Below are 15,786 nucleotides of genomic sequence, written 5' to 3'. Positions count from 1 at the left end.
TCTGATAAGTAGATATCACACATATAATAGTGACACCCACTACGAGCTATACACAATGCAGAAACTTATGAACACAAATTATTAATAATCCCCTCAGTACTGAGAAATACAATGCACAAAGTAAAGAAAATAGTCCCCTGCTCCGGCAATGGCAAAGAATATCCCGAGGTGTTGGGGTGTTGGGGTGTTGGGATGTTAATATTAATAGGTTAAGCAGTTGACATGAATGTGTAATTCTGTATTTATTTATCTAGTTTTTAATTATTGAATGAAAACACAAGGCAATTCAGCTTAACTAGATAGATAGTACTTTATTAGCCAAGAGAAGAATATCTTGTCCAAGTCCTTCGAGCTTGCATCCTTCTTCTGCCATTGGGTAATTAAGGACTCTATTGCAAGTTTTGGTTGATTAACGAATCCTCTCAGAAGCTTATGATTATTATTAAAAACAAGACTGCAGCTAGCTTGTAGGATACGTACCTAGCTCAGGTTTTATTAATGAAAAAAAGTTCTCATGTTTAAATTTCTCGGAGTAGTAATAGAAAAGTGTTCCATACTTTTAGAAAGTACACAACTGGTGGGAATTGAAAGTTCAGCAGGAGGATCATTGAATTAGCTAATTTAGCTCCCTTCTGTCAGGTGGGTCAGAGATAGTAGTGGTTCTGGTGGACTATGGGACCAGTGAGTCCATGTCAGTGGCTTTGAGAACCAAATCTTAATCACCTGTCATGCATCAGCCAACAAGAACTTCAATTGCAGACAGGATGGATTCAGAGATGAGGGCCAACAGCATTGCACAGTTATCATACATGGCAACCAACTTGTATTATATTTAATAGCACATATCAGCTAGAATTTCTTGATGGAGTAACACTATACCCAATAACAGTTTCTACCAAAATGCCATTATTTTAGAAACAGAAAACTATCCTTTCAGCAGGACCAAAACTGAGCCTAAGTAGGTAACTACTGAGGTAAACCTGTGGTCGAAACCCTAAAGTTGGGGTTGCTATGGGCCCACCCAAGCTCTAAATAGATATATGGGTAAATAGGGTGGCAATCTTGCAATAAAACAGAATTCCTAAGGTGTTAATGGTAAATAAAGAAGCAATGGGACACAGAATTTACAGCATTAGGGAAGAAGTAGACTGGTATTAGATAAACAAAGGACAAACAGATATTAAGTTTAAAGCTAAGGGCGTTTTTGGGGAATAAATATATATAAAGGATTAAATAGAATAATGAAAAAGGAGGGGTATATTGGAAACTAACGAAAGGGAAGGAATTATGAAATAAATAAGGGAATGGGGGTATAAAGGTAATAACAACATAACGAATTAGAAATATCGGGGGGGGGGTTAGCGATCGTCTCCTACGGTCCTACCTCTCAACAAACCAGAGGCAGAGACCAGCAACTCAATAAGGATAGAAACTACCTCAATATGCTTCAGCAGGTCCTAAGGTTTCAGGGAGAAGTCGATAGCGAGGAGGACTAGTGATTATACATCGTCAACAATAATAGCCCAGACTGAATGGAAGGAGTCAAAATCGAGCTCTCCAACTGCTATGTGGCGATGGTAACAAAACAGCTTCCATACCAGAGATGCTATGTCATTGCAAGGGGGTCATTTGGGAAAGGGGCCCTAGGGTTTGAATCGCCGTAGGATAATGGCTTACACCCGGAACAGGAGAGAGCATGAAGAAGACATGAAAGAGAATAACTCTGACTCTGTTGGACTATTGGGACTGCTGGCTGCAGGATCTGGGGGAGAAGATTTAAGTAACATAAAAGAGAAAGAAATAAAGGAGACTAGGGGAGGATAGAGAACAAAGGGAAGGAAGAAGGCCCTCACACCACATTCACCACCATGAGATTTCAACTCAACTTTTCATTCTATTCAATTCTATCCAATTCTATCCAATGAGTTGGGTTACAAGGCATATTTAAAGAAAAAAAAGTCTCCTACAAAAAGAAACTATTATCAAGCTATGAAACTAATAAGGAAACTAAGCAAGGGTTTTACAATGTACTATACCGTATAAAACAAGATAAAATATAATAGAACATTACAATATCATCCTAATAAAGAAAATAAATATCTAATATATCTTACTAGACCCAACCAAATCTGGATCTGGTTCTTGGTCTGGGTTTTTATATCCGATTCGGGCCAGTCCACATAAGCAATCCTGCATCACTAACTCGAACTAAAAACTTGGAGCCTTTTTGCACTCTCACTCCAATTAATAACCATGCTGACATTCCAAAATATTACATGATATTTCACCACTAAATACGAAATAGCTACCTATTACTGGAAATATGATGAAAAAGTAGATACCTCTAAAGGTGACATTGCAGACTTCAATTGGTGAAAAGATGTCATTGCATCAAAAGGTCTGTAGTGACCATCAGGAGACGATGCTGCAGTGGACCCTGGAGTAAAAAATTCCCTATAAACCAATCCTGAATCTCTGCTGCATTGGAGAAGCTCCCTAGGAGATCTAGGCAAAGGTTTGATTTCTATTCCTTGTTCAGCAGTGGAAGAAGGGTCATTCTGACATATTTTTGCATTACTGAGCTCCTCTGAAAGAATTTCCACTCCATTTTCATTTTCATTATCATCTTCTCGAAACTCAGAGGAACTTTGCTTGTCACCAGAAGGAAGCTGAAGAACTTTTTGAGAATACTCTTTAAGGATTTCATAAATTAATTTTGAGATAAGTGAACGCTTGAACGATGCCTCAGCAGGTGGAAACCAATCCATGCTAAGCTGAATAGAAAGAGAAACATATCTTTAGGATTAAATAGTAGCAATTGAGAAAGAACATTGTCAATCCACTTAAAAGCTAAAATGCAGCATCAAAGTAGCCTGTACCAACTACCAAGCATTAAATTGAATGTTGCTATTCCTGTTCATTTTTCAGCTTTATCAGCAAATATCGAAAATGCATACTGTTCTCCTGGCAGAGATATCCACTTGTCTTTTTTGGTAAGGCAAAAAATATTTTATTAACAAGCCACTCCGACTAACAAAGCCCCAAAGTCAGCCTATGCAAAAGTCAATTGACAGGAAGTTACAGACGCACAGAGACACAAATCAGGAAAAAATAGAAAAGCCTCCAGTCTCTTCTAACACTAGATATATGTTTTCTCCAATGTTTGAAATGACCAAAATGTTTTGGTTTTGAAAGAAATGCAATAAATACCTGGGTCTTAACAAGTTCCGGTCAAAATTTCGAAATTTTGGCGAAATTTGACCATGTATCAGGTTTAGCCAAAACGGTTCAAACATTTTTTATAAGATGCATGGTTTCAATCAAAATGGGTCCAAATAACCCATTTCACTAGTTTCCACAGTTTCAACTCCAAAAGAGGAAAACTTCTAGAAAACCTCAATTTTTGTATTTTTTACCAAATCAGTCCCATATCTTTGTGGCTTTTTTTTTTTTTTCCTGCAAGATTCAAAATTGAAGGTATCACTTTTTTCAAAAATGATTTTTTGCAAAAAAGGGGTAAATACTTCGTGGTCGGCCTTCAATTTTCTATAAGTTAGACACCATAGGCTAGGGGTGTCAATTCTAGTCCTGCACCAGTAGGACTGACCTGTCTTGACTGATCAAAGCCAAGAACCGACCTAATTGAATAATAAATGTGTTGGGCTTGGGACCAGACCGATTATTTTCGATCATTCTTAGTCCACAAGAGGGGGCCGACAGTTGCCCGACCGACCTGATTAAAGTGTGATTTTTTAATGGAATGGTGATTGATATAAGCATGGTTCAAGAACTCGAGCGAAACATGCGAAATATTGTTCGAGAACTCGAGCAAAACATGCGAAATTTCACATGTTTCGTAGGTATTGACCCAGGTCGAAACAAAACCTTAGGGGATTTTAGAAAATCACATGTTTTGACCTGGTGGTCGAAACATGGGAAATTTTGACCTTCTCTCTTGCATTTTTTCTCCCAAGTGTGGGAAACTTGGGGAAACAGTGGATATTTTCATTTTTTTGCACTTATTTATGCCAAATATCTTTTAATTAAATGTTTTTTTTTTTTTTATATTTGTTATAACATTTACTTAAGATATTATTCATAAACATGGAAATACCCCCAATTTGAATCCAATAAAAATAGTTTAAAAATAAAATTCCTAAAGGATAAAAAGTCAACCCCCCCCAGTCCAAGAACAAAAACTGGATTTTCGTTATAGGGGCGATTTTCAACTTTTAAATGCTGGGGTTTTTCTCAATTATGAAAATTTTATAAATCCTATAATGTTAAAGCATTGTTAAAAACCAAAAGTTCGGTAAAATAATCTTTTGTTTTAATATCCCTAAAATTATTTTCATTCAGGCGATTTTAACAGCATTCGCGCACTTTAAAATAAATTTGACTGGAGCATAACTATGTCATTACAACTCAGATTTAAGTAATCTTAGACTTGTTGGAAAGCTGGTTTTATGTTATACCTAATACAAAAAGTCTCATGTAAAAATAAAAATCATTTGACCAGTCAAACTTATTATAGAACAAAAGCATTTCTCCAAATGTTGATTTTTTTATGATTTGACGTGGCTAAATGTTGATTTTAATGACTTGATGTGGCTTAATGTTGATTTTTTATGATATAAGGTATATATAGCTTACTAAATAATGTTAGAAAAGATAACATGCATGCCTTGAGGGTAGTGAGTCGCTACTTGGATGGAACCGCCTAGACACTCTACTTGGAATTTAGTCACTACTTTCGAGTGTTGAGTAATTGAGTCACCACTGTTCAATGTTGATAGATAATTGTTGATGATATAATATTTTTATCTATTTTGGATCATTTGGATTATGTCTTATGTTTTGATGTAGATTGTAAACTATATATAGTCATTATGTAGTAAAGTTTCAGAATTTAAGCCAACAAGTCAGCTTAATGATTATAGAACCTTTGGTTCACCACATAAGTAAGACTTTATGTGTTTTTTTTATGAAACTAATGATGTGAATGTGTTAGAAATGTTTCAAATAGGCTGTACACAAAAAATCAGACAAAAAAAACACTATTTGGGAGTTGAAACCTAAGTTTCCACCATACTGAAAAAAATTCTCTGGTATCCTCAAACCCAGGTTTCCACCGAAATTTCGATCTCCCCAGAGGTCAAAACCTGGTCGAAACCCGATACCGTGAACCTTGGATATAAGTATTAAAATATGAAAGTCAGCTGGACCAATCAGGCTCCATAGAAACCGGCCCAGATCGACGAATTGACACCCTTATCATAGGCCAATCTGCGACTTCGCTGAGTCGGATTTATTTATTTTTAAATTTCTAGAAGAAAAAAATTTGATTTTTCTTGTCACAATTTTTTGAAAAAAAAATACGGTTACTACTTTAGTGGTTAGAGCTAAATTTAATATATGTTAAGACACCGTTGGGTTCTTTATGTTTGAAAATTAATTATTTTAATTTTTGAATTTTAAAACTTATTTTGAAAATTATAGAAAAAATCAGAAAAATAGGGGGGGAAATACCCTAAGTTAGAGTACCTCATATTTGTAGACTATGCCATTTATAAAGCCGTTTTGGAGGACCTTGAGCGTTTCTTCCGACATACTATGACATGGCCAGCATTTAGATACAGTCGAAGAAAAACTTGTTTTAGTAGCAACAACGATCTACTAGTGGTTTTGATCCTACCCAGAACTTGATGCAGTAGTAGGAATCTAAGATGGGTAGACAGGTCCAATGTAACTTGCTAGTATTCTTCACTCTTCAGAAAGTTTGTAATGAACCATGTATAATATTTGATAATTATGAAATGGTTTCTAATTTTATGTTCATACATTCTTGATGCATATTTTTAATTGTCAATTAAATTATTTGTGCTATAGTACTAAATTTCGAGTAGGCGACACCTAGGCGGCCTAGTTGGGATCAGGGTGACTATCGCCTTACTGCAAAGCACAACACTTATTATTCATTCAGTTACGTAAACAAGCAAAAACAACCTATTTGAATCCAATAAAAATAGTTTAAAAATGAAATCCCAAAAGGAAAAAAAGTCAAACCCCCAATCCAAAAAAAAAAAGGATTTTTTGTTGTTGAGGTGATTTTTAACTTTCAAGTGCTTCGGTTTTTCTCAATTTTGAAAATTTTATAAATCTTATCATGTTAAAACATTGTTAAAGAACAAAAGTGCGGTAAAATAATCTTTTTTTTTTTTTATGTCCATAAAATTATTTTCATTCAGGAGATTTTAACAGCATTTGCGCATTTTAAATAAGTTTGACCGGAACATAACTTTGTCATTACAACTTAGATTTAAGTAATCTTAGACTTGTTGGAAAGCTAGTTGTATGCTCTACCTAATACAAAAAGTCTCATGTAAAAATAAAATCATTTGACCAGTCAAACTTATTAGAGAACAAGAACATTTCTCTAAGTGTTAATTTTTTTATGACTTAATGCGACTTAATATTGATTTTTGATGACTTAATGTGGCTTAATGTTGATTTTTTTATGATATAAGGTATATGTAGCATCTAAATATTGTAGAAAAGTGGGAAAATAAAAAATAACACCTAGGCGCCTTGCTGCTTAGACAACTATGCTAGCGTCTAAATCCAAACTACCATTTTTAGTTTAGGTGTGTTTTTTTCTTTTACAATGTACAGGTTCCAGAAGCTTTGGGATCTAATTTGGCATTTTGGCCTCGGAATCAGCAGTCAAAACCTACAGTCGAAACTCACCAGGTTTCAGCCTGGTTTTGATAGAAACATGAAATATTTTGGTTTTGTGCCAGGTTGAAACTTGACTTGAAACCGAAACTTTGAACCTTGCTTCTTAATTCAATGGGTAAGAGGATTCTCCCTCTTCTTTCTTGTCTATCCTCTTTCTCCCCTTACGCTTCCTTGGACAGCACTCAAAAGTCTTCTCACTTCTTTTTTTCCCCATCGATCACATCTTCTAGGTAAACTTTTTTTTTAAACCTTCTATCTTCAACATTCATCAATGGCTTTCTATTCCTTCCTGTTCCTCCCATCGAATGACAGTTCCGGATCCTATATCTTAGGATCTAACTTCCCTATGTTGTCTCCACTACAGCTTCCATCGATCTCCCACATTTAGTTAGTTTATTTCCCAATTTTTTTAATCGGGAATATTATTCTTAAAAACCTGTTATTACCTTCCCTCAATTCTAATTGGTAACTGAAAATACCACAGCAGGAATAAAGACCATTTTCTCTTAACCATCCTAGAAATCTCTGGTATTCCAGGTCCCACAATAGTGGAGGAAAAGAGTATGGCATAATCCAGTTCATACCAATCCCATCAAGGACCAAACGTCATAAGAATCAGTACGTTAAGAGGCATGAAACAGATTCAGCAGAACCCAAGCAACAAAAGCAAACATTCAAAAGACAGAAGCCTCTAGATATCAAGTGGTTGACAGTATGGATGCAATATTTAGCAAAGAATTATCCGCAATGTTCATTAACGATCCTTCCATGCAATTGATATAAAATTCATTCAGACTGATTTAATCAACAACTTCTTGTATTATTTCTGAATTCATTCTGGTTGTGCTTCTATCAATTATCCTGTGACTTCATATTCCCCAGTTTTTTTTAAAGGGCGTAGCCAGCGCACGAGGCTCCCGCCATTGTGGGTTTGAGGAGGTTCATAATGTATGCAGCCTTACCCCACTTCACAGAGAGGTTGTTTCCCAAACTTCTTATTCTCCAGTCCATTTTCTGAAAATTGGCACTCGAAACACAGTACGTAGTTTGAAACAAAATCTGATTTATTGAATAGGAAAAACATGACATTGATAAGACCAAAGTTCAGCCAATTTTTTCCTCATCATCACCACCTCTAAGCCTTGCCAACTGGCCTTTTCTAGAGTAACCTACATAAATATGCATTAGAGGGCCAAAGTTCAGAAGATGGCTTACATCAAGTGCTGCAGAGCTGTCAACAACAACAACAAAAAACTCAGCCTTATCCCAACTTAATGGGATCGGCTACGTGGATCCATAAAAATAAAAAATAAAAATAAAGAGCCCACACAGAATTTTGGGGGGGGGGGGGAGATGAAGAGATGAGAAAATAAATGTGCTTCAGGGCCGTCATATTTAGCCAAAATATTTTGACATGGAAAAATGGTTTGTACAATGATAAAAGGATCATATTTTAAGTTAAGCACAAAACATTGGCAAATATGTTAACAAGTTATAGAAATAAAAGAAATGTGAAATAAAATCAATTCAAAGTGTCAATAGAAACTGGTTCACACCCCACAGGACATGGGTTTCTGCATGTAATTGCAACCTTTCCATATGGTAATGATTAAAAAAAAAATCACAAAATTCTTGTGCACGGTGCAAAAGGAGAAGATCACTTACAAAGGGGGAGAATTTCGTGATCTTGAAAGGGCTGAAGTCAACTGGAGCTTCTTCCAAAAACAATTCCACATAGTGCAGCAAGAACAGGCCACAATCAAATGAATTTTCCTGCTGTGGCAGCTGAAAAATATTTAAAAAAAAAAAGTGAGGAACATAACAAAGCTGCACTCTTTGTTAAAATAAGAAAATGATGTTCACCACAACTAGTAGTAGTTCTAATCAATATCAACAAGAATAACATTGCTTACCATAAAGTAAAACTAGATTATACAAGACTTTGTAAGAATTGTGGAGCACGTAATTCATTTGATGTGGTGGTCCAGGGACCCACCTGATTCAACCAAATAATGGTGCAAGCCAATATGCTTCAATGAAGAAGGGGGCCAGCCCATACTCCATAATGGTGCATGTAAGTTAATCTATATCTCAGTCTCCACCTTTATAGTCTTCCTCTACCCACTCACGTGCTCAACACACATCAACATTGGAAAAATAGAGTTGCCATTTCCCATAATTGGCACCTAACCTGTGCTATTATTGGTAACAGTATTGAATCCCCAGTGAGTTATGTGGTTCCAGTGTGCACAGCAACCAGAGCTAAATCCGTTTATGATATTTAGAACTACCACTTGAATCAACTCAACTCAACTAAACCTTATAGCGACTACTGGGATTAGATAGCCTATTCCATTTAATACCATAGCTGCTGTTAGTGAGTAATAATTCATCCCTTTTTTACCACTTCAAAATTTGTGATTTATTGATTTATGGCCCTTCCCTTGTCCTTTTACCACCCCCAACTTGAACGATATCACTCCTCACAAATTTCAATGGTACTCTATCCCTCATGTTTAAAATCATCTCAATCAATCATTCCTCATTCTCATCCATTTATAAACTCTGAGGATACCTTCAATTATTCATTTCTAACTCCAGCATTACTAGTCTTTCCAATCATACATGTTAAAATCATATCAGCTATGCTCATTTTATGTTTATGTTGTTTCTTCCTGCATAGCCGACCCCATTAAGTTGGGGTAAGTCTTTGTTGTTGTTGTTGTTGTTTATTGTTGTTTCTTCCTGCACTTAGCAACACATGGCATTGCTGGTTCTGTAGCCATAGAAAAAAATTTACTTTCTACTTCCAATGTGAAGCACCAATCAGACTACATAAGCTTTTCTCCACCATACTCTAGTACTCTCGGAATTATCTTCTTCAAATATGTTCTCATTATTCATGAATGAACCAGGATAACAAAAATGAGCATATTGTACTCTAACCCATTCTGGTTAGACTTTTCCTAACCTCCTGGATTATAACTTGGCATTTACTTAGGCTCATCAATGGAAATCATATCCTTAGCTAATAGCATACATCATAGGGTTTCACTTGTGTCTGTCTAGTGCCTCTAGTCAGCACATCCCTACTGAAAAGCATAGGCTAAGACTAAATAAACAATACTTCTATTTCTAAAGCAGTTTCTTTTATGTTAAAATTCTTACAATCCAGCTGCCATAGTGACATTTCATTTGTTTATCAAGCTCTGCACCAGATAGCTGAGTGTTTGCTTTTATTATTCTTAGAAAATCATAATTGTTATTTATCAAACTTCAGCCACAATGCATCTGTTCGTTCACATTCTCAATAGTTATGTCCGTGTGCATGAATGATCTTTGATTATTTGCATTTATTTAGAGGGATGGTCACAGAATAGCCATGAAAGTAAAAAAATAATAGCAGACTATTCTTCCTCCACGATTGCCAGGAAAAAGGTTTCTTTTAATTACATCAAATCAAAACATCTAAGCTATCAACATATCTCAGATAAAAAAACCAATATATAAATATTTAGAAGATCTGAGTGGAAATGCTGTGTGGGACCTTGTCCTTCTCTGAATCAGAGCAGAGCAGAGCAGAGCAGAGCAGTAGCATGCAAATGACACACTTAAAATTAAAAAGGTTTGGATCAACATTTGACCATCACAATTTGTAAATTTTAGAGATCAAAATTGAAGTAAAGATGTTAATGTAGATTATGAATGCTATCTAGATAATTTGGCCTCAATTACAGACAAGACAAAGGTGCTCTTTATATCAACCATATAATTGTATCCATGATACCAGTGGATAATGAATACATCGCTCCAAGAGACAGATGTCATAATTTTTTTTTCCCATATTTTTTTCTGAGTTTATGGGACTTAAGGCTCATGTCAAGACTCAGAAGCCGTAAACACTGATCCAAAGTCTTTTCTCTCCTTCAATTTCTTCTCTCTCTTGCAGGGATTGACGTCCATATCCAAAGCAAATAAAGAAGGAATGCCCAGTTCCATTTTTACAATCATGAAAATTCACTGAAGAAATAAAAAATCTCAGCACTCTGGTGACTTTTTATCCATGCCAATTCTCCATCTGCATATAAAAAGGATGGAAATGATACCCTAGGTGGAAAATTATCAGATCAAACATTATCCATGAAAATTTCTCTCTTTTTTCCAAAACTGTCAAATTACCCCACAGTTCCTCAGAAACTTTAGTTTCACTAAAAATGCAACATGTTACTAATGCCAGTTGCATTCTTATTTGTGCACACCCACATTCTCTGCCAACTTCAGTAGTTCAGTTTACTGAATCACTGTTACAGACTTGTCATCCCTGCCACCCCAACCTTAGGGCAAAGCACCTTACACAAAATGAAGGTCCTCACATAGCTCTATGTGCTGGCGCTCGGACTAAGTGGACATGCTGACCGCATCATCGTATTATTGATGTATTCATTTACATTGCCGCATATCAATATAGAACTTTGAAGATTCTTTGAATTACTTTGAAGAAGTCAACTCTTTTATAAGTACTTGGACTGCTGATGAAACATGAAAAGCCTCACACATACTAGGGCATAGAGTTGAGACGGGTCAATAAATTTGACACGTAGTAATGTAATGATGCATACTACACCCCCCTAGAAAGTACTTACAACAACATCAAACTCAGCCTTATCCCAACTTAATGGGGTTGGCTACATGGATCCAAACGAAATATCATAGGGGGATGAAGAGAAGGGGATAGAAAATGAGATGAAAAATGAAAAATGAAAGAGGCACAGCCCAGCAAGTCAGGAGAATCTCAGCTAAATGGGGTCGGTTACATAGATCACTGCTCTCCAATAGGCTCTATCAGAGGTCATACTTGGTACAAGACCCAAACTGCCTATGCTCAGAATGACAAAATCATTTCACCAAGTGGATGTGGCAGAAATAGCTGAGAAAGACAGAAATCCTTCCAGCACCGAAGGCATGAATTCCCCTTTCCCAAAGCACATTAGAAATGGTACATGGATAAATAACATGCAATTGGATATACATGAAACAACTCATTTTTTATTACATAAATATTTTCAATGAAGGGAACTGTCCAGAAAGGTGTATTATTTTCACCTTCTTTATTCTGTCCCCTTCTAGGGGCTCATTACCAATTTTGAATTGGATCCAACAACAAACATGATGAAACATGATTAAAATATGTAATAGAACTTGATCTTTCACTTCAATACCGAAAACAGTCATGGCCATTATTCCCCTGCCCCCAAAAGAAAAAGGGGGGGGCAAAGAGTTGGTGTTATCAATGAAGAAGAAAAGTAGTAAAAAATGGGGGAAACAGATTATGATAATCAGTAACAGACACATGACTGTCTCCACAAAAACCCAAAAGAAATGACACTAGAAGGACAGTAATTAGATACCTCTAAGGGCACAAACCGCAAATTAGAGAATTTTGTTGAAACATCTTCCGATGACTCTTTTTTCTTCTCTTTCCACTCTTCCAATAGGTAACTGTCCTTCCAATGTAAAGAAGTGAAAATTCATGAGTGAACAAAAATTATCACACTTAAAAACAAACTGGAATATCCATAACCTACAAAACAACCCCAGAAAAAATTTGACATGAAATTACATTCTTCCTGCGGGCAATAACTTAAACAACAACCGCAAGACACCGTTCTTACTATGGCTGAAAAATTAAAAGAGAAACGTGAAGTTTCTAGTAGTGTAGACAGGACTTTCAGTGACCAACACATGGGTACAGCCAGAAAATGAAAATAGCCCTGTCATTGTCACAGAGTCCATAATTAGAAGAATAACAGCTTAAGTGATAATCGACAAACTTTTTTTTGAATCAAACCATCCATCCAAAACAGCAATCTCTCTTTCCATCAAATCTAGGGCAAGTTCGGATTTGATTCCACCCTATGGACTGTTAATTGTGGAACCATAGTTCTGCGTCCTACCAGACCTGAGATGAAAAATCCAACCAAATACTGTAGTTGAATCTCCCTCAAAGACGGAGTCTCTAGCTGGTGAAAGCATTGATCATAGTTGTCATGGTGCCAAGGCGATCCCAGGTGATGTAGATCAATCTGTCAAAAGGAGAGTTCAATGGTGACCCAGTTCTGGTTCAGTTTCAGCCATCGAACCAGCCTTATTTTTCTCCAATCGGGTCCACAAACCTGCTGTTAGTGTTCAGGCAGGTACTGTTCACGAACCTTCTGTTACTGTTCATGCAGGTACTGCTCACGTGAACGGTACCTTGGGGTCCAATATTGACAGCTGGCTTGGATGAGATGCTGCAAATGATAGTTTCTATCTTCCCATACTGTTTTGATGTCTTGGACAGCAAGGCACAAGGAGTGATGAGTTGCTAGAAGACTTGTCCCCTTTTTTTGGGTCCTAGAGATTTATTTCCTATTTTGTTAGCTTAGTGGTTAAGTAATTACCTTCTTTTTTATATGTTGACAAAGTAGTTAGTAGTTTCCTTTTATATGTAAGGGTAAGTATTTAGAAGTTTATTTCTTAAGTCAGTTTAGGAAGTTAAGTCAATCCCTTAATTTCTTTTTTGTTATTTCTTTCTGTCTAAGCAATATAAAGCTATTTAAAGCCCCATCGATCATAATGAAAATGAGACTTTGAATGTGACCAAAAAAAAGATTGCTGTGGGATGTAGTTGGGTGAGATGCCCTAGGTGAGATGCCCAAAACCTAACCTTCTTCTTCCCCTTTCTCAACCCCGTCATTGATTTCAATTTTCCTTCTTTATTTTCTGTTTAGCCTTTGTGAGAGAGCAATTTGAGTGTGCTTAGAAGCCTGATTGAAAATCCAAGACCAGCCACCAAGTTCAGATTGAAGTTCACCCATAGGTTCCAGGATTGATCACTATTGTCAGGGTTTAGAGAGAGATCGACCAAGGCCAGATCTCCCCAACCAGCAGCCATCTTCAAAATCCCCTTGGAGGGTTTGTTCTCCACATCAAGGAGGCCACTCAACCAGCAGCTTGAGTCCAACAGAAGGCTGTACTTGGAGTTTTCCCAAATCTTCCAATTGTTTCCTAATTGGTAACCTACATCAAATCCCCTAAACCAGCCCACAGTTCGAGCTCATCTTTGAAGGATACCTATACATCTTACAAGGGATCTTCACTCCAATTTTGAGGATCATCCGAAGCCAGGAACCCTAATTTCTGAAGAGTGGTCAAAAGTTTCCTAATTCATGTAGATATCATATCTCTCAATTCAGCCAGCAGAATTTGTTCAGATTTTGATGGTTTGTTCCTTTATCTAGGATCTCCATCCAATCCAAAGTTCAGCTCCATTTGAGTTGTGGTTTGTGAGTAATCGAAATCTACTCTATTTCAGCCAGAATTTTAGATCCTATCTGGGATTAGGTCCTACGTGATCTAGTCTTACATCACTAGGCAGCGATAAGGAGCCTTGATGCCTTGGAGCCTAGGTAGGCGGCACCTAGGCGATCAAAGGGTGCATACACAAAAGTGAGTTAGATATAAAATATCAGATTTTGACATTTAAGATATAATATTTTGGGAAAATTACATGATTACCCATTTTTGGGTTTTCTTTTACAAAATTACCCATCTTATGTTTCGGTCAACAAAATTACACAATCAAGTTTGGGTTTACAAAACTACCCAAAACAACGTCTCTCCCTCCCTCGCCTACATTTTAATACATTTTTACCCTTGAACCTATCCTTGCCTTCCCACCCGGGCACCCCTCTGTCCCTACAACTCTACCCGGCCATCCTTGCTACCCAACCCCCGCCTCTCCCTTCCTTGTGACCATCCTCCCTACCGACACGCCTTTGTCCTTTGTTATGGTATGTGATAAAATTTCTTCCACAATTAAATGATTGCGTTATGGAATTAGCATGGCTATGCAAGACCAAGCATTGTCCTTCATCTCGGTCGATGCTACATCGGATCGACATGTTCATATGATAAGAAATACCCGTCTGCCGTTGTTGAAGCTCATATGGCTACTCTGATCATTATGGTTTTCTTCTTCCCACCAGAACTCAAACGATGAGGAGAAGGGAGCGGAACCTGAAGGCTCGCCATTGATGTGGATAGAAGAAGGAGAATAAGATACTGGTAGTTTTACTTATTATTCATCCAATATATATATATATATATATAATGGTAGAGCATGATTTTGTTCTTCCATACTGAGAAAACCAATATCGAAAGATGATCAAGATGGAGTAGAGAGAGACAGATTGAGCAAAGCAAATGAAACCAGGAGTCCTATAACCCTAGCTCGGCAAGGGAATTTTGAAATTGGTGAGCAATCCATCAGAGAACAAGATTCTGGGAGCTGGAGAGTGAAAGGTGAACGTAGCAGTCACGTTTCAGTTCTTCCTCAAAATGGTAGTTGGGAGTTTCCTCAATAGCTGGTGGGTGCCAAAATTTCACCATCTCTCTCTCTCTATGTTTGTATTTTCATGGTTTCTGTATATGAACTAAAGAAAATGCCAGGACCCCCACTCAATTGGGTTTTCCAAAGTATGAAAAGTTATAGAGAAAGTTGAATTGATGCTGATGAAGATGATGAAAAGATCCATGGACCGAACAAAGCATCGTCAATGGAATTGTGGCGGGGCAAGAATTTGCAAGGGAGCATACACAAACAAACATAAATCGATAGAAATAAAATTGGTGACCATTGTTGTCTGTTCTCCTCTCCAGCATCCGATTTTCATAATATCCCTCCCTCGAGCTGTTCAAGTTTCCCTCCGTAGGGCATAATGGAAGGAAGTGCCGAACCATGTGTGCTGTGTCGAGAGAGAGAGAGAGAAGGGGGTAAAAACGTCAAAAAAAGTAAGTGGTGAGGGAAGGGCACTGTTTTGGGTATTTTTGTAAACTCAAACCCAATTTTATGTATTTTTGTTAACTGAAACATATAATGGATAATGTTGTAAATGAAAACCCAAAAGTGGGTAATCATGTAGTTTTCCCTTCTTTTTTTTTTTTTTTTTTTTTTTACAGCCGTAGCCCGTAGACTTCTTCCTCTTTGACGCTGGAAGGCAGAGGAGT

General features: G+C 36.9%; 1 protein-coding gene across 2 annotated transcripts in view; it reads right to left on the bottom strand.

Moving 5' to 3' along the window:
* LOC122075097 (probable ubiquitin-like-specific protease 2B) overlaps positions 1-15,786 on the bottom strand; it is a 50,041-nt gene that overhangs the window by 9,185 nt on the left and 25,070 nt on the right. For both annotated transcript variants that reach the window (XM_042639996.1, XM_042639997.1), the window contains exons 12-14: positions 12,147-12,237; positions 8,404-8,523; positions 2,343-2,774 (exon numbers count right to left, since the gene is read on the bottom strand). In XM_042639996.1, the coding sequence (XP_042495930.1) occupies positions 2,343-2,774; positions 8,404-8,523; positions 12,147-12,237 (643 nt within the window). The remainder of the gene's footprint in view (positions 1-2,342; positions 2,775-8,403; positions 8,524-12,146; positions 12,238-15,786) is intronic.

Source organism: Macadamia integrifolia, chromosome 4 (assembly GCF_013358625.1).
Source record: "Macadamia integrifolia cultivar HAES 741 chromosome 4, SCU_Mint_v3, whole genome shotgun sequence".
NCBI lineage: Eukaryota > Viridiplantae > Streptophyta > Magnoliopsida > Proteales > Proteaceae > Macadamia > Macadamia integrifolia.
The sequence above is the reverse complement of the archived record's forward strand: the minus strand, read 5'-3'. Positions and strand labels throughout refer to the sequence as shown.